General features: G+C 37.8%; 1 protein-coding gene and 1 long non-coding RNA gene across 25 annotated transcripts in view; one reads left to right on the top strand and one right to left on the bottom strand.

Moving 5' to 3' along the window:
- Positions 1-24,189, top strand: part of LOC148002471 (uncharacterized) — a 219,017-nt gene that overhangs the window by 97,976 nt on the left and 96,852 nt on the right. For 3 of the 24 annotated variants that reach the window (XR_015632905.1, XR_015632930.1, XR_015632923.1), the window contains one exon: positions 10,713-10,982. The exons of 19 other annotated variants lie outside the window; for them this stretch is intronic. This is a non-coding gene — a long non-coding RNA (uncharacterized LOC148002471). Of the gene's footprint in view, positions 1-4,711; positions 4,859-10,712; positions 10,983-24,189 lie in introns of those variants that run through there. 2 more of the 24 variants (XR_015632912.1, XR_015632926.1) reach the window with 1 other exon arrangement.
- Samsn1 (SAM domain, SH3 domain and nuclear localization signals, 1) overlaps positions 1-24,189 on the bottom strand; it is a 50,226-nt gene that overhangs the window by 3,523 nt on the left and 22,514 nt on the right. Inside the window, exons 3-7 of the mRNA NM_130821.2 lie at positions 22,679-22,828; positions 16,512-16,641; positions 13,701-13,852; positions 10,501-10,707; positions 7,874-8,024 (exon numbers count right to left, since the gene is read on the bottom strand). Coding sequence (NP_570834.2) covers positions 7,874-8,024; positions 10,501-10,707; positions 13,701-13,852; positions 16,512-16,641; positions 22,679-22,828 — 790 coding nt within the window. The remainder of the gene's footprint in view (positions 1-7,873; positions 8,025-10,500; positions 10,708-13,700; positions 13,853-16,511; positions 16,642-22,678; positions 22,829-24,189) is intronic.

The following is a 24,189-nucleotide window of genomic DNA, read 5'->3' on the forward strand; positions in this document are numbered from 1 at the left end:
TGTACATACTAAAAAATTTCTAGTGATATGTTAAAAATAAAACAAAACAACAAAATAACACATATTTTCTACACTATGTTATTCAGTCTATATAAGAGCATATGTTCATACAATTAATAAACAAGTATTCAAATATTAGGTGGATTTTCTGTTTTTTCTTGGATATCTACAATATTTTTATTTATTTTTAGATACTGGAAAAGTTAAAATAGTATATTTTATTCAATATAGCCACAGAATGGTTTGCAAATTTCCCAATGGCCATGCATTTTCAAATGTGAGTATACTGAATTATTAGTAATTACAGTTATGTTTCTCTTATTGCAATCAATCAATAGCCACAATAAACTTTAGAATTGGTTTTATGTGATACATAATGAAAATGAAATTACTATGTTAAGAAAAGATTATTTAGAAAATATTTTATTTTCTAACAAAAATTTTAGAGAATTATATTTGGTCCATGATTGTCATCAATGTTGAAAAATATCATGGTAATTAAGACATAAGACAGCTAATATAATTATCATAAAATAATTATATTGGAGTTATGACATTTAATTAATTAAGTGCAGGCAGCCTCAATTATACCTAAAGTGAAGAACACTTTAAAGGCATAAAGCTAGATCCTAGGAAGAGTATCGCGGTCTCTAAGGAAATCAGTCCTCCCTAGTCTGACACATTAAACAGGGTAAGGGTCTAATGGAAGCAGATGGAGACACCTTCAGCCAAGCATCAGGGAGAGTTTGGGACTCCTGCTGGGAAGAAGGATTGTAGGAGCCAGGGGGTCAAGGACACCACAAGAGAAACCAGAGAACCATTAACCTGGCTCATAAGGGCTCACAGAGACTGAACCGATAGAGGGGAGCCTGCAGGAGTCTGCCCCAGGCCTTCCATAAACTTGTTAAACTCTGCAGCCTGGTCTTCTTGTGGGACTTCTAACAGTGGTAGGAGGGGCTGCCCCTGACTCTGTTGCTACTTCTGGGATCCTTTTCCTCATACTTGGTTGCCTTGTCTAGTCTTAATATGTGGGGAGATGTCTAGTCTTATCACAACATGATATATCATGTTTGGTGGATAACCATCAGAGGCCAGTTCTTTTCTGAAGGGAAATGGAGGAGAAGTGGTGGGAGGGGACAGGTAGAGAGGAGGTGGGGGCAAGGAACTGGAAGGAAGGGGAGAGGGGAAATAATAATAATAATAATAATAATAATAATAATTATTATTATTATTATTAATAATATTTAAAGTTTAAGTTTCAGTGAAAGCAAGAACTTCCGTGGTTTTGTTTGACCTTTCAGAGTTTTTTTACCTAAATTTTCCAGAATTTTCACTTAACTACTTTAAATGTTAAAAAACAAAATGAAACAAAAGAAACAATTCTGTGATCCTCAAATCCTGACCAAAGTAAGTTATTAATGGAGAGTTAAATTAAAACTGAAGATGACCAAAGGGGATTTTATGAATTCTTGAAGGAAATGATGGCACTGCATGGCCTTATGAGTCTTTCTGTGGCTCCATCACCACTGAAGAGAAACAGATGGACACATTTTAGGGTAGTCACAAACCCATTCAGGATTGAGCTTCATTTGAGTCCCTAACAACAAAACTTGGCAATTCTATAGTCTCAAACTGTTAAGACAAAATCCCTTAAGTTTCTTCCTCAAGTTTCCTCATGTCATTGACTTAGCCACAACAACAATAAAGACGGGTCATTTAATGTTATGTTCATATGTTCATATCAGTACAAAGACCAGGATGAGGCTCTTAATGTCTTCAAAGTACTTTGTTGTAGGGTGTCTTAATTCTCGCAACAAACTAATTTGTAGAATGTTAACTAGGTCTACTATTGTTTAAGCAATCCTTTTTGGTAACTTTAATGGAAAAATCCTATACCTTGAATTGCTATATATTAAAACTTCAATGGTATGTACAGTTGCTTTCCATAAAGTGTTTGCACACACACACACATATATCACTAGCATATCCATGAAATAAATCTCGATCACATACCAAACTTTCATTTGCCTATTTGTGGAATCGCTACATGTGGGAGGCGTGGCAGGGGAGGGCGTTGCTCGAGGCAACATCACTTTAAATCACCAGGCAAAACTCTTCCTCATTATTTGTAAGTCTCTTTACTTCAAATCCTCACTCAGTATATATCAAGTCTGTAAGCATTTGTTAGCCCCCTCCTAGATAAGAAGCAGTACTGGGAGCTTTAGAAAGGCACATGTTTTAGAAGATTTCATCTTGTTTGACTGAGGTGATCATTTCAAAGCCATTCCTAGGCTTAGTCACAATCACACTGTAGAATAAAAACTAGTATGACAGAGAGAGAGAGAGAGAGAGAGAGAGAGAGAGAGAGAGAGAGAGAGAGAGGAGAAAAACCTTATAGTAATTTTTAAATGACGGATGTGAAAATTCCTCTCACTAGAAATTACTCTCTAAAGAAAGGGTAAAAATGCTTTGATTTCAATTTACTTTTATTGCGTAGAATATTCTATTTGTAATCATTGAAACCTCAGATAGTAACGATAAAAATACATCTGAAGAAATTACATCCTAAAGTCAAACAGGTCTGACTGAAAATATATTAAAGTGTGTGTGTGTGTGTGTGTGTGTGTGTGTGTGTAAACAAATACCAATAAAACAGCTCTCTGTCTCCTCTAATCATTTATGTGAACAATCATTGTATCTTTTCTAAAATGTGTATCTTTTTTAATCAAAAATCACATTATACGCCAGGTGGGTTACAAAACCCAGGTACACGTGTCGGGAGCTAGACACCAGGATAGACTGGCAAGCCGTTGGACCAACTGCTGGACGACTTTCTGGCATCACCACAAATCTCCCCTCTGGCAGAACGTGTTCCAGCTCCTGACAGGGCCCTCCCATTTGCTCTGCATCAACTTGGGCAGGCAGGAAGGCACAACTGGGGGTGGTAGAGCAATGAGGAGCTGCTGTGACCACAGCCGGTGCCAACCACCTGGCACACAACCCACCCTTTACCCTTCCTCCTCACTTGGCACCGAAATCAAAATTTACAAGTGCCTAAAATATGCGCAGTCGCAATTCCGGGAAGTCGGCTTATTTTGTTTCTATTATTTTTCAATTTAAAATTTAATTAGCCCTGAATGTAAGAAAGAAAGATATTTCTATCACCTTTTTACCCTAAGGACCGTTGTACATATTTTGGTAGACATATTTTAGGAGACATCAGCATAATTCCAAAAGTACAGAAAGAAACTGTGTAGGAGAAAAGGAAACTATATACTATGAACAGCAATTAACTATTTTATTTTAAGGAATAATTCTAAGTAAGATAATGGGGCATTAAAAGTTTATTTGTAAAGCACCTCCAGGAAAACACACACACACACACACACACACACACACACACACACACACACACACACACCATTCTCTTCAAGTTGATGGAAATATTTCCTCTCAAAGCAGAGACTAATTTTAAAGGAAGAATAATAAGAAGAATTGCAGCCCATAGGAAGACCAACAGATTTCAATTAATCTTGAACTTTAGGGTTCTCAGTTTCTGAACCACCAACCAAAGAACATAAACGGGCTGGACCTAGGTCTCCCCACACATATGTAGCAGATGTGCAGCTTGGCTTTCTTGTGAGTCCTGAACAATTAGAGTATTGGCTATCCCAAAAGCTATTGACCATATGTGGGATATGTTCTTCTAGTTGAGCTGTCAAGTGTGGCCTCACTGGGAGAGGAAGTGTCTCACAGGGACTTGAATTGCCAGGATGGGAAGATAGGTTGGGGGTCAGCACCAGCTCAAAGAGGGGGAATGTGGGAGGGGTAATGGGGAGGTGGGCAGTGTGAGAAATGTAAAGTGAATAAGTAAAAAAAATAAGTTAAATTAAATTTTTAAGAAATCCCATCATAAATACAGGAATCCTTATAAGCACAAAGTAAACATCCTACATTTTTCATTCTGTGACCTGGGTCACAGACCCCCCCCCTTTTTGTCATACTTTACATTCCCAAGTGAAAGAACCAATGAGCTTATTCTATTCAGTGATGATGTAAAGTGGGAGTGAATTTTGAATATCTCTGATTGTCCCACTGGGACTGCAGAACCCCGAAGTCATCATTGTCCTCTAGCAGTAACCCTGTGATCAGCTTGAATACCTCTCAACTACGCCTTCCATCAGCTAGATGGGGAAGAATTGTGCCTCTTGCCACGCAGGGGCCTAAAATATCTAATCCAGTTTACATTTTAAAGGTCAAAGTGAGAGCAGTCCTATCTATTTCTGGGCCAAGAGAAATTAAAAGTTGTTTTTTTCCTCTCAAATTTTAAATTGCTGTTCACCCCCACACCTTGTCCTTTCTCCTCTCCTCTTCAAACTCCCGATATATTAAAGATTCACACAGGGCTTATCATAAGGTTTTAATACTCAAGACACACTCCCAGTTTGCTTAATTTTTATCTTGAAGGACTGGAAAAGCCCAAACTCTCCAAATGTTCAGCCTAACAATGGAAAAACATAGGCATTTGCTGGCCTTGCTGGGCTGTTTGGATTCAATCATAGCCCCTCAGTTACATGCATAAAATGAGGGTAATTTATGTGGCCCGTTATTTTTAAAGAGCTATTTTTAGTCTGACTGGGAAATGCGTTTGTTGTTTTGTTTTGTTTTGCTTTTTAATGCTTTTGCATTTTTATATCACCATATATTCAAGGTCTTTATCATTCAAGGATCATGAAGGTTGTGCATTTCCTCTTCAGCTTGGTTGTAGAAGATGTGATTCACAAAGTCAGAGAGATAAAAATAAGCCCGCAGCAGCATGGCCGCTACGTCATCAGAATTCACTATCTTATCAACAAATGCAAGTCATTCCTCTTTATTTCTTTGGTGAAGCAGTTTCATATAAGATAAATAAGTTACAGTCAGAGAAGCCTAACACATGAACTGCATCTTTTTTGACATGTGTATTCTAACATTACACCACAAGGTTCAAATAAGAATAACCTCAGAGCCGTGGGTTGAAAGCGACACAAGACAAATTTGCATTTCTCTATAGTTTGTCCCCTAAACTTAGAGTCTTGGTGTGTATGCTTATCCAGAGGCTCTTCTTGACTTTCAAGTACCACAGTCTAAAGTCTTGTACAAGGAAGTCATTTCTAGGATTTGTCCTTTTTGTATGCCTAACAGTGAATGCCACACAATGTTTTTAGACAACGGTGTTTTATTTTCAAAGACCAGGAAAGTCTGGAACATATATAATCTCAGAGGTCTGGAGGACTAAGTCCCAGATATATGGGCTCAGAAAATCAACTATTCATTCTTTAGTTTCTCTACCTTGAAAGCTAATGTTTTTGGGTCAGATATTGATAAAATTGCATCCAGCTCTCAAATTGTTACCTCTGTAAGCCATTCTTCTCTGACTAGCATAGACAGATAATGAGAGATACAGATGGAGAAGTGGAGTGGTCATGGGTGACTCTGCCTTCCCTTTGTTGGCTCCTTCTGAATACTGCTTGCCCGGTACCCATGCCCTTCACATCACAAACCCTGCTGCAAGACAGCTTGCAGTAGCTTCTTCTCTGTGAGAAGATGCTCTGATGGTATTGCCTGTTTTCTTCAACACAACACCAATTTTATCCAATTTTATTTCTCTGTCTCTGTCTCTGTCTCTGACTCTGTCTCTGTCTCTCTCTCTCTCTCTCTCTCTCTCTCTCTCTCTCTCTCTCTCTCTCTCTCTCTCTCCCTCTCTCTCGTCTCAAACCCAATAGCAATCTGTATAAATAAACTGACCTTAAACTCTCCATCCTCCTGCCTTAGCCTACTGAGTACTGAGTTTAATTTGTGCTCGCTCCCGGAGCCAGAATGCTTGAATAATATTCTTTTGGAAATGGATGAAGTAGCAGAAATTTTCCATTTTTAAATGTTTATCATTTTATATTTACTGGGCTGCACCCCACAGGATGGAACTCTGAGCTTTCCAACAGTGCTTTGGACCACAGCCCCACCTCTCCTCCTTATCTACTTGTTTTACTCCTTCAAAATTTATTTCTGAATATTTTCACCAGTTGGAAATAAGACAAGAGAGATGTTTTGAATTGTAGGAGAACAGTAACTATTTTCAAACATCTAGAGATGACCCTTCTCTTCGCACTTCATGCTCACATTCTTTTGGAGATTCTTGGCTATGCCACTACACAGGATCAACATGAGGAACCTACAGAGTTAGTTTCGTAGCTCACAGTGTCCAGTGAGGAGTCATGGACTAAAATGACAGGATGGAAATGAAGCTGTGTGTGCCTGAGAGGTATCTCTCATCAATTCACAAAGGCTGATTTTATCTGGGCTGTCTCTCTATGTCACTCTTTGACTGCTGTTTGCCTCCATCCTCCTTCTGTGCTCTTAAGTCCCCAGAAATAAAACTTAAAATACCAAAGCCTGCAACCATTTCTTCTTGCATGGGTTAGTCATTCACGCCATAGATGTACGAGAAGGATAAATATCTGTGCAGGCCCCCAAGACTGCAAGTGTGAAAAAAATAAGAAAGTGTCTCAAGAAATACACTAACTCCTATTCCACATGAAACAGATATAGATAGATGATGCCTCAGTTTGATAGAACACATGAAATCAGGCACAGGATAACTCACGAAAAAGTCAACAGGGCAGGGTGCTATATACGAGTCCCTCCTGCTCACTATCTGAGCTGTTTCTTGCAGTGCTAGGAAAACCAGCACTGCTTCCCAAACACTGGGTTGGAATTCCTCACTCGGAAATCACTAGGAACTTGAGGTTGAGACACAAGGCACTTTCTGCCTCAGATTCTCAAATAAAACAGAGAAGTTCATTTTCTGTCTGAGCAGGAACAACACTGAGGACAAAATAAATGTGTAGACCTTGGGATGTTACTACATTTACATGTTTGAAGAAAGCAATGAAAAGCCACGGTAGTATTATTTTTGAAAGAGATTGGATGGTTTAAATTATTTTTAAGCTTTGAGGTTAGAGTCCATTCTCTCTCTCTCTCTCACCATGTTTCCCAAACCTTCCATGTAGAATTATTGTTCACAAGAACATACAACAATAACAACAACTATGCATATGTAGCTGAGGAGTCTAACTAGTATTTTTTTCTTATTTCCATGTATTTAGGGCTGAGACTTCTTTTTTTCTTTTTTTTCATTACAAAATATTCTGCAGTACTTGGCACCTCTTAAAGTCCAGGTTTGGAGGCTTGACTAAATTTAATAGAAATGACGTTTTCTGAATGGGCAATTGTAAAAATGAAAGCTACTCTTTAAAAAACCCAGCTGTTATAACTTGAACTCACCCATAAATGAATCTGCATTTATTATTTCATCTTCAGTTTATATTTACAAATACAGAGAGCCATCACTGATAATGAGTGAGCGCTGAATATTTTTGCAAGCTATTATAACATTTACAAAGAGTAACATAAACACCCACAGGATGTGACTATATGGTAATGAAATGAATTTTCTTGTGTGGTGGGGAAGGCTCATTAGCTTAGAGCCAGGCTCTGTGTTGTGCTAAAGAAGACATGTGCGGCATTAGTTACTAATGTCTCATGCTGTCACCAGAATATTTGTCTCTAAGTCCCTTGGTCTTTGAGAATGCAGGCATCCAGTTGTATATAAATTAATAGCTTGGCAGATTCAAAACAAGAGAACCAGCGAAATCTTTTCCTTTCCAAAGAATATACTAGAAATCTTTTCTCCAATTATAAAGTTTGGTTGGAGTTGTATCCAGTATTGTGTAAAAATACCTTCATGTTATAGAAAAGAGGCTTTGCTTTTACTGAGTCCATTGTTTACATTAAGGTGTGATGAGTGGGAGGGGAAGAATGAGTGTACACTTACTTTCTTCATCCAGGAGACTCTCAGCAGCAGACAGGAGCCTCGCCCTGTCTTCTGGATTGGCAATGTTTAGTTCAATTAGATGGCTTTCTTTGATATCCTTCAAGTCATCCAGGGCCTCATAACCATTGAGCAGAAATGCTGAAGTATATTCCTGTAGGAGGAGAGAAATAGGTATAATCTGTAAACTAGTAGGGATCAAATATTCATTTTCTCTGAATTAAAAGTAAGTATAGAAATGCATGTGATAACCAAAGCATGAATGAAACTTTTGCCTAAGGTCATTTTATTTCCACTAATTCCTCTTGTAAGAGTTTGTTTGTACAAACTCAAGGGCATTTGCGAGAAAAAAAAAGTAAGTTTTTAACCTTCGGGAGGGCGAATGTAGAGCAGAAATAATCACTGAAATCTACAGTAGTGGTAAATTGTGGGTCATTCACCAGCTGATTCGTTTATCCCAGTTGGCACTTTTACTTCATATGTAGTTAAATGGACACAGACAGCATTTTAAAAGTTTTTCAATAGAATATTTCTAATAGATAAAGTAACAGAAGTATTTCTGAACCAATCTCTCTTTGGTTTGTTGGTCATGAAAATATCTACTCTCATTATGTTTTTAGTGTAGCTTAAAAATGAACATGAGCTCCGGTGAGCTGGATCAGTAGGGAAAGTGCTGGCTTCCAAGGCTGATGACCTAAATAAATTAGGTCCAAGAACACAAAATGGTAAAAGAAGAGATTCACACTTGCAGCTTTTCTCTGACACACACACACACACACACACACACACACACACACACACAAACACACACAAACTTACACACAATGAATAAATGAATGAATAAATAAATAAATGTAAAATGTAGAAATAAACTTAAAACACAAAATTCTGTATACAAAGGAAGGTCATCATTTTAACTGATTAAAAGCATTATATATCTAATGGATCACGGACTTGCTGTTTAATTTTTAAGTTAACATTTTAATTACAGGTGGAAGACTCAGAGTGGAAGATAATAGTATTTCCTCAGTAGGGGTATTATTTGCATCAACATATATTAGTTTAAAATACATTAATAAATTATCTGTGTTATTTCTATAATGCCTATTCTAACAGATTGATTATATAAATTGTTTTATAAGCTTCCTCAAAAATTCCTCCCGTTTTACCTGATCACCCTTTCAATATCTTTATTTCAGTAACTAAAATTGGATATGACTGTTTAAATCTAGTCAAGCCTCCAAATCCAGAATAGAGGGTGTGTCAAGAACTGCAGAGTACTTTGTAATGGAAGAAAGAAAGAAAGAAAGAAAGAAAGAAAGAAAGAAAGAAAGAAAGAAAGAGAGAGACAGAAAGAAAGACAGAAAGAAAGACAGAAAGAAAGACAGAAAGACAGATAGGAAGAAAGGAAGAAAGGAAGTAAAACAGAAAGGAAGGAAGAAAGAAAGGAAGGAAGCCTCAGCCCTAAACACATGCAAATAAGAGAGACACTAATTAGGCTCCACAATCAGGAAAGACTTCTTACAAACCAAACTTTAACCAAAAGGGAGGGGAAATGATAGTTCTTTTTTATTACTGCATTTTAGAAGAATGCAGGATGCATTTAGAAGAATGCAGGATAGCCAAGTGTCCATTCTTACACAACCAACTCTGACTTCTTGAGAACAACACCCTTAGGTGTTTTTTTTCTCTTGATCTTACAGGCAGGATTCAAAGTGCATTTCCTCCCAGGAGGATCACACAGTACCAGTCTTCCCATGGAGAAACTTAAGCACTGGGTTGCCAAAAGACTTAGTAACTCAGAAACACCAGTTAGGAAACATAATTTATATTGTCTTGATGATTTACTTACTGTATGAAAGCACTGATGAGTTAATTTTACAAATGGGATGTAAGACTGTGAATGGAATGAGACTACAGTGCCTACTGTACTCTATGGTGCTTTCTACCATTACGGAAGAGTTATTTCCTTTAAAACGTACTAATATAAGAAAAATAGGGCTATAGGACAGACGATTGGGATGCCAGTGGTGCAATGGGTTCAAGTGAAGTTATTATAAAATGAATCTTTCCTTGAAGTGATCACTACAACACCAGTGATCAATGTTTCTTGAATTACTTTGGAGATGCTGGTTTGCAATGATTTTTTTTTCTGCACTTCCTTTTGGTTTCTCTATGTAAAAATTCAAGCTTCTTGTCATTTTTCTTCTCAGTCCCTCGGATTTCACTATATTCTTCCTAGTCTCTTAATCATTCTCACTGAAACATTTTTCATGGTCATATATATACATATATATATATGAATTATATATATAATATATATTATATATCCTCATCATATTTGTGTGATTCTGTGTGTGTATATACAGTTTCATTGTCATTTCTTTACATTAACCTCTATTGTCACTGGCTGCTAAGTACTTTCAGGGTTTAGTGCAAAGGGTGTTACATCAAGTCTTATCCTTGCATAATAAAAGTATTGAAGGAGAAATCGGAGCTGTTCTAGGAAAACAGGTTTTCACTTGTCATAAATCTTATATTTTTAACATCCTTGCATAGATAATGATCCACCCTTCTCCACTATTCTATCGCCTTTTGAACAAAACCAAACAGACTGAAGGTTTACTAACCTGAAGATGAATCCTCTCTAAGAATTCTTGGAGAGTCTGGGGGTTTTCTCTTCTACTGCTTCTGGGCACCTTTACTTTCTTAGGAGCTGCTTCCTCTTCTGAGATAACATCCACGTAAATGAACTTGAAGTTCCCCACTTTGTTGTTTAGCATCCCTGTCCACATTCCCATCGGTGTTTTGCAGATAATGTCTATGATGTCTCCTTTCTAAGGATGAAGACAAATACATATCAAGTTCTGAAGCACCATCATGCTGCAGTGACATGTACAAAGAAAGCAACTACTGAAATGTAGAGAAATGAGGATAATGTGCAAAAACTCTTCAAAGATTACAGAAGTTCATGGGAGTTCACTTCTTCAAGACAGTTTTCACTATGCAGTGAAGAGAACACCAGCATGCTTGATGATGCTTTTCTTGACCTTACATTATCTCACTCACTTACATTTTTAGAACAATATATACGCTATATTAAGAACGGTTATATTCTGCTCATTACTTATGTGTTGGGTAAATAGTATGAGATATCAGATAATTGCTTTAAACGTTACAGAAACAGAAACAGTGATATTGCATAAGTTCTCAAGAACCAAAACGAAGTTAAGGATGGAGACACACTTTCTATTCTACCTTCCTCACTCAATATAGGACTAAAGTATGAAAGCATCATTCAATGTGCTCTCTTAAAGGGGAAGATGGGAAGACAGAAACGGTAGACTCTGCCCACGGTTTTAACTCACCTGACATAACTCATTTACAGTACAAAATAAGTCCGTGCAAACTGTTTTCATTACTCTGCATAAAGTAATGAAAGTGTAAGATTTACTAAGTATGTAGCAGAAGTACTCACACAGGCATGCTGCTTGGTTCTTGAGGAACTGATGGCACACTTCCTATACATTCACTGTAGCACTGAGCTGGGATCTGTGGAGGCCCATGGGGAAAGCTATTTCTCTGACTGGGGTTAAATCCTAACATATCAATCATGTCAAAATATATAAGACTTAGTCTATTTGGTCTGGCCAATCATTTAGTCAAATGATCGCTCTTGGGAAGTGGGTTGATCTTAAGCCATGCTCAAGGGAAAAAAAGGAATAACGAGCTATTTAAGGAGCTAGCGTACTCAACTTCCCTGAGTTGTCAACCCTAGTACAGAGCTGCAGAACTTGCCCAGATTGGACTGCATTACTTAGAAAGCATAGCTCTACCTTTCCATGTTCCCATCTCTTCTCTAAGTGTGCTTTCCCTAATATGCTTCATTCTTTCCCTTATGTCCATCTCTACTTCATGGCTGCTTGTCTGCCCTATGGGTGACCTCTACACAGAGCTAACTCAAAGGGTGTGTCTCTCTCTGTGTCTCTGTTCTGCTTCTTCTTCCTCTTCCCTGCAGCTCCTGAGCCCTATAGTTTGCAGCACAGGAGTTTTTCTTTGTAAATCATAATCAAATTTCCCTTAATTTTGGACTCCATTCTGAAATTATTTTATTAAGGGGACTAAGAACTCCACGCAGGGACCCTCATTTCCCAGGTAACATGATGACCTCACTGGGATTCTGCAAAATTTCTGATATCAATAACATTATGTAGAACCACTCCCCAAAAGACCATAACTATTAAAGTTTCCATAGAAAAATGAAGTAGGCACATTGATGTGGCCAAACCAACCAGCGTGTTGTATTTCTATCTAAAATTATATTTGGTCACATTGCAGTTATTGGAACAGTAAAAATTTTCCTGGGAATATTTCTTTATGAAGAAGTATGATTTCTGTGCAAATAAGTGCATATTTGTAAGAGTCATAATTCCTCATTTGAGATATAACTTTACATCCCCAAAACATGCGATCAATCCCAATATTTGCTTAAATATCTATTGTCCTGCTGGTCTGTGAATGTATGATTGATGTAAAACCGTGTAATTGTTAGCCATTTAGAATAGAGTGTGATTAAAAGATGGTCTCTCTGATTTGGGATTGTATGTATGTCTGTCTGGGTGTGGGTCTTGTTGTTTCCACTTTTTACTTGAGAAAATGAAATGGCAAGCCAGGTACAAAACACCAAGGAGATGTGCAAATTCCCCAGAAGCACTGAAGAGTTTCTAGGAGTGGTGAGTCTTTACTGTGTCTTTCCTATCACATTTAATTTCAAGGTCTTGCATATCATATCTTTTACACTTGCACATTTTATTGAAGCTGACAGCTAGCCCAGACAAAGACTCAATCAGTTTCCTTCCCCGTTGGTAACTGTGGGATCTTCATTGTGTCCTCTGAGAGCTCCAAAGAACCACAACAGTGCCACGTGGATATAATTTAATAGGGAAATATGAGAAACTGCATTCTACCAACATCATGGGACCTTAAAGAAGGACTTCATGTCTCGGGGATATCACAGTTTAATTTGGCAGCCTGATTTATGTCAGGGGTATCCTTGTACAGAAAACAGCTGAGTTTTACTTACCTAGGTTTATGCCCTACAAAACTGTAATTGAATAAATATGTGTTATTTGAAGCTTCCGAGTTGAGGGAAATTTGTTTTAAGAAGAAATTTGGGAAGCGGTTATTATTAGGGAAAGAAGTTCTGGTTGCTCATGGCAAATCACTTAGGAAACAATGGAACGGGAGGCCCTTGATCCTGTGAAGGTCTGGATGCCAATGCCACAGTGTAGGGGAATGCCAAGGCTGTGAGATGGGAATGGGTGGGTGGGGAAGCACCCTCACAGAAGTAGGTGAAGGGGGGATAGGATAGGGGATTTGAGGTGGGTAAATCAGGAAAGGGGATAACATTTGAAATGTAAATAAACATAATAACCAATAAAAAATAAAAGATCTAGGCAAGTCTGGTTCCCCCAGCTTTTGCTCTGCTCAGTTCCTGCTAGATAGTTCTGGCTTTTCTCCCTCTCTTTTGCTTCATTATTTTTACTCTAGTATGTATCAGGTGGGCATGTCTAGCGGCCTACTTCTGAGAGTTGCAGAGTTCAGAAAACTCCAGACAATTCATCTCTGCCCCACAGACTCTGAATTTATTATGCTAATAGCCACAGTAGACCAATGGCTTGCACTAAGTTCAAACTTTTCACACTGTGAGCTAGTCCAACTTACTGTATGGAAAGAACATATATCCTTACTGCCAACTTCCTTTAGTCCCTAAAGTATAACATGCAACTAGCGCTTGGCAAACCAGGAAGCATAGGTAATGTTGGCCCACCTTGATTTTAAGGGAGTCTGTGTCATAGGGACTTGGTGTGAAGTCTGTGTGCACTCGGGCACGGCCACAGAATGGCCCTGAGTAGGGGCTGTCGTCGTCCAGTCGAAAGCTGTCCCGATTGCTTGTTCCATCTGAACAGTTTGTTATCCCACCTGATAAAGGAAAGGGTAAAGGTTCTTAGCCAAGGTTTTTAGCTTCCTGTACCATTGCCTCAGACTACAGCAAAGGATGCCAGCCTTATGTAGCTCTCAGTCACATTCCCTCAGGGACCTTCTTCTGACCTCGTTTTGACTCCTTCTCTGCCAGTCTGTATGTACTCTTGCCAATCCTTATCCCAGTACTATCTTCTTTTGGGTGATCTCCCCATTTGGCTCTCATCTATCTTAGAGGGCATTAAACAATGCCCACTTGCTAATTTGGAGTATAGGTTTATCCTTTGACCTAGACAGGTAATTTCAGAGTTGAAAACTAAGAAAGAATTCAATAGAAACCGTTTAATCCTTTTGTGTTGTTATTGATCATAGATGGTCAACCCATGACATTCAGGGTTTCATACAACTTACATAATTGTAATAAAAGTCTTTCCCAGAATTCTTGCTGTGTGCCAAAGGCCATCTTTGCCTATCAAAGGCGACCCTTTGGTTTGCCACGAGGGAAGAGAGGAGAGTTGTCCAAATGTGTGAACCCCCACACTACCCTACACTGCCCGAACGCTTATCTTCTGCTTCCCTTCCCCTCTGATCTTGAACTTCAGTTGGGAAAAACCAAAAACAAGCAAAGCAATCAGAGAGAACATTCCATCTTGCTCCATTTTTCTTCCTTTCTGTTAGTGAAAGTGCTTAGCTGTTTCTCCCACACTCATGGCCTCCTCACTTCCTCCTCAGCTGACCTTTTGCTGCCGTAGGAGGCAAGAGCTGTTGTTTCACTACTAGGAATTTTGAAATAAGGCAAAAGTCCTGTAAGTTCCACATTGGGTGTGAAGAGAAATGGAGCATGTAAATGAAGCACTTGTCTCCCCATGCCTCCCTTCTGAATTAATGCGTGGGTGCTGGTTCTGCATGCCATAGTGGAATAATAAAGTTCTCACATTCAGTGTCACACACTTGAATTTGAAAACTTACAGCAGAACTGGATAATTATGAAATCTGAATCACACACACACACACACACGCACACACACACACACACACACACACACACACACACACAGACTACACCTTCCAAATGTTTCTGCATTAGCTTTTTACCACAAAATACCTGTTCTATAGCTAATAATAAGAAAATTGAGAGTATTCAGAACATCTGCTCTTTCTCAGCCATCTTTGAATAACAGAAGTAGTTGATTTAAAAACAAGTGGAAAATAATCTTTGCAGTGCCATTTAAAAGTCTTGAAGAGACTGGACTGGAGAAACTACAATGGTTTACTGATAAACCATTATAAAATATATAAAGCGCCAGCACTGTCAGTACCTTCTTGTCGCTATTGTAGCAGAAAATGTAGCTGATATTAAGTAATATCCTTCTTAGACCAATATCAGTGTTGATTCCGCACTCCTTATATAGTTCCTGCTAATCTCCTTTCCCACCCCACTGGTGACATATCTATCACACAATAGTACTCACTGCTTCAGTCTCCACACACTAACAGTGAATAGAAATGACAGAATTGAGGCAAAAGTCCTGTCCTTTGCAGAAAAGCAGGGAAAAAGAAAGAGAGAGAGAGAGAGAGAGAGATAGAGAGAGAGAGAGAGAGAGAGAGAGGGAAAGAGAGAGAGGAAGAAAGGAAGGAAAAAGAAAGAAAGAAAGAAAGAAAGAAAGAAAGAAGGAAAGAAAGAAGGAAAGAACAACAGAAAGACAGAAAAGAAAAACAGAAAGACAGAACAACAAAAAGAAAGACAGAAAGAAAGACAGAAAGGAGGGAGAAGGATGACCCAGATCAGTGTGGCCTTAAAGGGTCACAGGTAGTTATGAATATTTCATAAGGGATGGATTTTTATAAATCAATTATCTTATCTAGGTGAGCAGTTTATGTTATTATCAATTGGTTGTAAGTTTATTGTGTGGACATTTTGTGGGATGAGAATTTAAGATATAAGTCTGATTGCTAAATTACAAGCTTATTGAGTTTTGATTTTAATAGGTTACTGGGAGTTGTGACTGTAACCACAGGGGGCAGATGCTGGGAATGTGAGCAGAGTCCACAGAAAGCCAGTTGAGTTGCAAGAGGGAGGCTGCTTCAGGGCTCAGAGAGTAGCCTGTGGCAGCATGAGATAGCAAGTGGTCTGAGATGCTTTGCTCTTTAAGATGAAATACCCCGCAGATGCCATGTGGCTTACTGGAGCTGGCACTAGAGTGGGATGGTGGATTTTTTAAAAAATATTTACAGCAACAAGGAAGGAGAGAAGGAACAAAAACAAAAAGAAAAATATCAAAGAAAGGAGGAAAATAAAAACAAATTTCCACTTCTCTATTTCAAATAATTTCATGTCTTTTGAATCAAGATAACACTAGGTTTTCAGAGCATACAATTTTGATACCAGGTTTCATTATGTAACACAACTTTTTGAGGCATTTTCACAAGAACACTGTAGGCTATAACATCAAAACTATGTTGTGCTATGCATCACAATTGATAGTAAGTCCATGTTTATTCAATGTACCCCACCTTTCTGACTTTTCTATTATCAAGTATCTGCATATCTGTTTCTAACTTGAGAAACAACTTCCTGTTTGTTTGACCATTCCCTCTTTTTAATTAGCTTATCCCAGGCTCCATGTCTACAGTGACGCCTCTTACACATTAGCCTTACTTGATGAGCTCTGCCCACTGTAAAGACTGTCCATAGAGTCGCTGGCTTTAAGAGAGATCTTCTCTGTACGTGTTCCAATCATGGGATCACTGTTCCGATACTGGAGGGTTTCCTCTCTAATTTCCTCCTCCTTCAGGAGAAAATGGATCAAAGGTTAAGCGTGCAGATCAGATTTCCATGGAGATGTTCACTGTGTGCACTGACTCAAGAACCAAGACACATTTGAACAATAAAACATTCATGAATACATCAGCATAAAATATGAGAGTCATTAATCTTCAGTTTATTTTCTAGGAAAACAGTTTAGAGGATACTTGGGAAAATTCCCTCCACGAGACATTGCTTATTGTGGAATTCAATTGCAATTATTATGGTCTATTTTTTTTGGAAATAAAGATGAATATCATCATATCAAGAATACTTAATCAGAAACGTTAGATGTATTGGCATGAATGCTTTTTCTGCTAAAGTGCAGTTCCTTTTCATGTTCTCCTTATCTGTTTGTCACCATTACTAATCCTGTGAGATCTGATACTACAGCTTTAAACTCTGCACATTTGTTTCATGTCAGTTATTTGCACGCTACCAGATCACTAGATATGAATAAAACATGCTCACTTTGCAATTCTAAAGTAAGTCTTATCTAAGGAGCTTTACAAATCTCACACTGTGCTCGCCACCTAGTCAAGTGAAAACCAAATCTTGCATAAAATTAGAAAAGACAGACAATTTCAAAACAAATTACATTTCCTTGAAAACACCTCACATGGTTTCCATTTTTAGAAAGTTTGGATAAAGCCCTTGAGTTTCATAATACTCATTGCGATGTAATTCAATAGTCTTATTTTGAGCATTACTGAGCATTGATAAAGCTCATAACATGTGCAGATTTTGATTTTCTCCTTTTATCTATTTTTCACTCATTTAGTAGTTCAAGGAAAGTTTATAACGCAGAGCCTAAATACTTGCCACCTTTCTAAAATTTGTGGATACTTTAATAAACAAGATAACAAAGTAAAAGTACTTTGGCTCTAATAAATTATGTTCTTGTCTGAATGGGCTATGCATACTGTACAAGATATAGTTTATATGTTTTTAAACTAGTTGGAAATAATAATAATAATAGTACATAAAAGTATTAGTATGATACATATATGTGGAGATAGGATATAGAATATGAGAGAACTAGTAAATCAAGTAAGGATAAAGAAGGTTAGTTGATTTAGGAAAAATGAATTCCAAAGACTTCAACTCTAAGAAAACAAATGCCCAGAATCCACCTGAAAATGTATGAAGATATTCTTTTATATATAATTCTCAATTATGTTGGCAAGGATGTAGATATAGAGGAACACTCCCCCATTGCTGTTGGGATTGCAAACCGGTACAACCACTCTGGAAATCAATCTGGAGGTTCCTCAGAAAATTGGAAATAGACCTACCTAAAGACCCAGAAATACCACCCTTGGGAATATACCCCAAAGATGCCCCACCATACCATAGGGGCACATGTTCCACTATGTTCATAGCAGACTTATTTGTGATAGTCAGAAACTGGAAACAACCCAAATACCCCACGACAGAGGAATAGGTACAGAAAATGTGGTTCATTTACACAATGGAATACTCCTCAGCTATTAAGAACAAGGACATCCTGAGTTTTGCAGGCAAATGGATGGAACTAGACAATATCATATTGACTGAGGTAACTCTGGCACAAACATACATGGCATGTTCTTACTAATAAGTGGATATTAGTTAAAACAAACAAAAATGTACAAAATACCCTAGATAGAGTCCTTAGAACTCCAAAAGGTCAACAAGCTGAAGGGCCCAAGTAAGAACACCTCAGTCCCACTTGGGAGGGAGAAGAAACCAACCACAAGGGGGGAGGGAGAGAGGGATGGGGAGTGAAAGAGGATGGGTTGGGGAAGAGGGGAACATGATTTGGTATTGTGTAGGGGAGAAGGACTGGAGCCCTGAGGGCCAGCAGAAAACATGGAAACAGATGACCCTGGGAGGGAGGAGGTTGGGAGGGCCCTCCAGAATGTACCAGAGACCTGAGAGGTGAGAGACACTCAGAACTCAAAGTGGGAGAACCTAGATGAAATGCCGTACAGAGGGTAGAGGAAACTTATTGAATCCACCACTAGCAGAAAAGACAGGGCATCAAGGGAGGGATGGGGTTGCTATACCACAATCAAAATTCTGACCCATAGTTCTTCCTGTCTGAAAGAAATGCAGGTATGGAAATGGAGAAGAGTCTGAGGAAAAGAAGGTCCAGAGACAGGCCCAAAGTGCAATCCAGTGTAAGGGGAGGCCCCAAGACCTGACACCATTACTAAGGCTATGGGGCATTCACAAAAAGGGACCAATCGTGACTGCCCTCCAAAAGATCCAACAAGCAGCTGAAAGAGTCAGATACAGATATGTGCACCCAACCAATGAACAGAAGCTTGTGGTGACTGGGGATGGGGGGAGGAATGGGATGTAGAACAGTCTGGAGTTGGACCTAGAGAGGAATAAAATCTGGAGTGTAAAAACAAATATTTTTTTAAAAAAGCTGTGAATTGAAGTAATAAATATAATAAATTTCAAATATAAAGAAAAATAATTCTAATTATGAGAACATAGAATGTATATTATCTTCTAAAGGTACTTTTCTAAGCAAAAGAAAAGAACAAACCTGAACTTACAACTAGCCTCAATACACAGGCTAGTGTAGTGAAAGAAAGGAGGACATTACATATTAATTTTGAAAGCAGGGAATGAAAAACATCCTAGAGTACTGTGCTGGCCATGGGAGAGACATCTAGACCTCTTGCCATGGGACTATGTCTTACTGACTGTGATGTGTAGTGTGTGTGAGAAAATGTGAGCCTTGGGAGTTGGAGACTGAGTGTTAGGATTCCATTTTGTTTATCATCTCCAAAAATTCACATGTGCATTCAATTTCCTTTGAACTATAAAGGGGAATCTGACCTTGGTGTTTAGAGGCTGGGTCTTCGGGAGGTGATTGTGATTGGATGAGGTCATCAGAACATAGCCTCCATAACTGGGTATTTGTGGATCTACTAGCAAAGGGAAAGGCACTAAAACATCTATACACCTTTCGTATTTGTTATTGCATTGCATGGCATCTTCTGCTGTTCTGAAACTCTACCACCCAAACAACTATCATGAGATGTGGCCCCTTCTGTTGGGCCACAACCATGACCCAAATAAGGCTTTTTGTGAATAATCAGTCTATCGCATTACGTCATCAGCAACAGAAATATGACGAATACACCTGAGCAATTCTGATCGTTCCCCTTTGTATCTACCTGTGATTTGCACGGAAGTCAGACCCTTCATGGTCTTGGGGGCTGAATACATGTAAATAACATTTATACCTATTCTTGGTGAAAAGGAACCAGATTCTAGTGGGAAACCTTGGTTCGGGAATTCCCCCACACATCTGGCAAAATGTTCTCAGAAGTGAACTGCCAAGAGAAATTGAATCTCACCTCTTCCTCTCCTTCTATAGCTGTCAGGCTTCCATTGTCCTGGCAAGACTTGTCTGTTGCCCTTACCCTCCTTTAGAGCTCATAGGCATCCCCCCTTGTAAATCCTCGCTGTTTTTCTTATTTTTGGAAGTCTATTCCAATAAAAGGACTAACTTTACTGCTCTATAGTAAAAGGATTTTTTTTGCAGGATATTCTGAAGTCTTAATTTGGGTCCCAATATGTCCTGATCTCGCTTCTCAGACATCACTTCAGGCTTTCTTGTCCTGACTGGATCTTATTAGAGAGATGATAGAAATGACACAGGTAGCTGATGCAGTGCTGCAGGCAGGGGAGGCTTGTGCCTTAGTCAAAATCAGTACTAGTTTGAATAGAAAAATTAGAGTTTTAAATATTCCTCGGATATTAGGAACAGGAGGATATTGTGATTTGTTGATGTTGAGTGTAGGAGAAGGAATTTGGAATGATACCTTTCTATTCCATTTTTTGGCATCTGGAACCGTGAAAGTATTGTTCTTTGGCACTAGAAATAATGGGTGAGATGTAATTGTTTTCTAGTAGAAGTGCTGAGAATGTAAAAGTTTGATAAGTGCAGAGGTTATGGTATCTGTTAGACATCTCTGGGAGAGCATCAAATGAGCAGTTGGATGATCGGATATAGCAATCAGATGAAGAGGGCCTTTCCAGAGACACTTTGGGAAGCTATGAGTGCACTTAAGATCACAGGAAAGGACTGGGCATATTTAGTGGCGCCGCTGGGATTTTTCAGCTTTGCGTCTGTGTAGAGGTGGTGTAACACACCTTTAATCCTAGAACTTGGGAGACAGAGGAAGGTGGATCTTTGGGTTCTAGACCAGCCCGGTCTACCTAGTGAGTTCCAGGACAGCTAGTACTATACAGAGAAATGCTATGTCAAAAGGAAAAAAAGAAAGGAAAAGAAAAAAAGGAAAGAAAAGAAGCATCAGCATTTTCAGAGAGAAAAAGAAAAGCCAAAAGGAACCATGTGAAAGAGAAAAGAATGCTCAGAGCAGCCAGGAGAAAATTTTCTATGTGAGCATGTTACCAGTGTGTCTAGAGCTAAAGTAAATAACACTGTGCTTGGTAACCCAAAGATTATTACTACTGGGAGCAAATACTGTGGTCAGAATTAAAAGAGAATCCAAAGGGAAAGTGAGCGAAAGACAAATTAAAATTATAGAACTGAAAGTCTGTATATAAACCCTTATTTGTATGAACTCTATGTTTATAACGACATTGTGTATGATGGTTAGCTGACTTTGAAAATATAATGGGGAGAGAAGAGTCTTCCACAAATGAAGTTGAGTCTACTTGATATTTACAAGAAAAGGATGGATTTTTTTTTACTCATTTGAACCACACATAGAATATCTAATCCAAAGTGGATCATGCACTATAATTTAAGAGCTAAAATTACAGAGCCATTAGGAGAAAATGCAGAAGTAATCATTATACTGTGTTAAGCAATAGTTCCAGTATGATTGCAAAAGCCAAATAATAAGAAAAACAGAACAACTGTACTATTATAAGATTATAAACAGTTAGGATGCAAATAATACTGTAAAAATAAAAGTATGATTCACAGAATGATAGAATCTGTATTTAGAAGTCACATATATAAGATTCATTCAGAATTATATAAACATTTAAAGCTTAATAAATGGTTTTAACAGTATATTAAAATCAGACAAATATTTGAATAAATACTTCTTTAGAGATAAGTCAATATAACCAATAAACACATTAAATGATAATAGCATTCATTGTAAGAAACATGTTAATCAGACTGGCAGTGTGAGTTTACTTCATCTTCGCCAATGGCTGCAACTTTAAGTAATACCTCAGGCTGACATGATGTAGAAACATTGATATTACGTGTATGTAAAATTCACTGATATTGGGTGTGTAAAATTGAGCAGAGTTTGGAGCAAACAGTTGCCAGTGTCTCAAAATATAAGGAGCAGAATTACCATATATCAAAAAGAAATAAAAAATAACTTCATATGAAGAGTCACATGTAAACATTTACAGGAGCATTATTCATAATGTATCCAAAGTAGAAACAGTCCAAATACTCATCAGTAGATGTGAAAAATGTAGATTATTTATAATAATATAATAATTTGCAATAAAAAGAAATGAAGTACTGGTGCTTGCTACAACTTAAGCAATTTACTCCTCTTCACCCCCTAGATGTTTGTTTTGTCTTCTTTTAAAATGTGAGTAAGGATCCTTTAAGAACCATGGAACTGGGCCATCCAAATGGCTCAGTGGTAAAGGTACTTGTGATGCAAGCCTGAGGACTTGAATTTGGTCCAAGGAACTTGTGTAGATAAGCAAAGAGAAGAGACTGTGGAAAGTTGATCTTTGAGGTCTGCACTGCTTCATGGTACTCATGTGCACAAACAGACACTTTTTAAAAGCACTACAAAACTTCTGGGCATGACAGGTGAAGGAAAAAATGTCTAAGTGCTTCATAAAAAACCAAATATTATATATACATATATATATATATACACATGCACATATATATATATATATATATAAAACCACATTTTATAAATAATCTACATTCTCATGTCTGCCAGTGAGTATTTGGAAAAAAATATATATATGAATACATACATATGACAAAATATACTTACTTTTTCCTCAGAAAGAGCTTTGATGTATTTTTTCCCTACTTTTTTCTTCATTGTCCATGAAATAGCCCTCACTTTTTTACCTAGACTTCCTCCATTGTTTGAAGTTTTGCTTTGTTCCTCACTTCCATTTGTCAGTTCCCCGTCACGGACCTGATAGATGATTTTTTACAAAAGACAAATTGTAAAGAAGAAAGGATCATGTATTTGAGTCAAGTGGTTTTAAGTGCTAGGGATTTCACATGATAGGCAAGAGCTACATCTGAGCTCTGTGTCCACCCTGAAGAGCATTGATTGACAGCCTCTCTAGGGAGAATCTAAGTTGGAAATTTTTGTTCTTGGGCAGTCCACCTTCTGGGTATAACACATATTGTTCAACTGGCTGCCTGCGTAACTTCATTGAAAGTTCTCATCCTCACAGGTGAAATTCCTTGAGCATTTATGGTTTAATAACTCTATTAAACAATCATTTCAGTTCTCATCTTTGAGATAAACAAAATAGAAGTAACCATCAGGCATTCTGTGATTACAGATGTGTGGACTGGAGAACAATGAATGAGGGGATTAGGAAGGCTTTTACCCCCATCTGTGAGGGAAGAGCATTACAATAGCCTCCTGGGTCTCAATCAGATTGCTACAGTCAACGGTAGCTTTGTAGAAGTTGTGAAATTAGTTAAATCATTTGAATTCTACGATGCTTTCATGCACCATGTATGCATATACATTTTCACTTTAAGCAATAGTAAATATTACCTGGCTGAATTAATTAATAAAGAAATATGTAGTTCATATATTGCATACATGGTACTAATTAAGTTTCTTATTAGGGTTACTGTTAACTGGTGCTCCTTAGCTCCTAAAACAAGGATTTCTCCTCTGACTCAGAATAAAATATAAGTATTGGTGTTTTCTTGCAAAGTTCAACAACATAACATAAATGATATAGTTCAGTTTATGATGGGAAACGTCTTGGTAAAGATCTTAAATGCTTTAATATTAAAGTTTAATCACACAATTGACATTAACTTAAATAAATATTATGTTTCTAAAATATGTGTTTATATCATATAAAATCTGTATGATATAACAAACATATCTTTATGAACTTATTCTTCACTACTAATCAGATTTCAAAACAGCATTTTTTAAATAAGACAGTGTTGGAGGACAGTTTGTTCAAGTCCTTTGTAGTGATTCTGACTCACAGATGTATGATAAAACTTGAAAGAAATGATAATCAAATACTGCCATGATAATGCATCTCTCTGACTTTATCCAGTTATCACCAGGGTTTGGATTCGCTTTTGCATTGGCTTCTCTAGATAGCCACAAATGTATTTTCATAGCTATCCAAGTTTCCATTTAATGCATAGTAGAGGAAAGAAGTCATCTGATTGGTCACTCTCTGTGCTTGTCCACACTTCTTGTTTTACTTGAGTATTTGTCTCTGCTCTTACTTTATTTGAAAATGTTTTGCTCATGTAACGACTCATCTGCCCTTCTCACAGAATGCA

The sequence above is a fragment of the Rattus norvegicus genome, chromosome 11 (genome assembly GCF_021556685.1).
Source record: "Rattus norvegicus strain SHRSP/BbbUtx chromosome 11, alternate assembly SHRSP_T2T, whole genome shotgun sequence".
Classification (NCBI taxonomy): domain Eukaryota; kingdom Metazoa; phylum Chordata; class Mammalia; order Rodentia; family Muridae; genus Rattus; species Rattus norvegicus.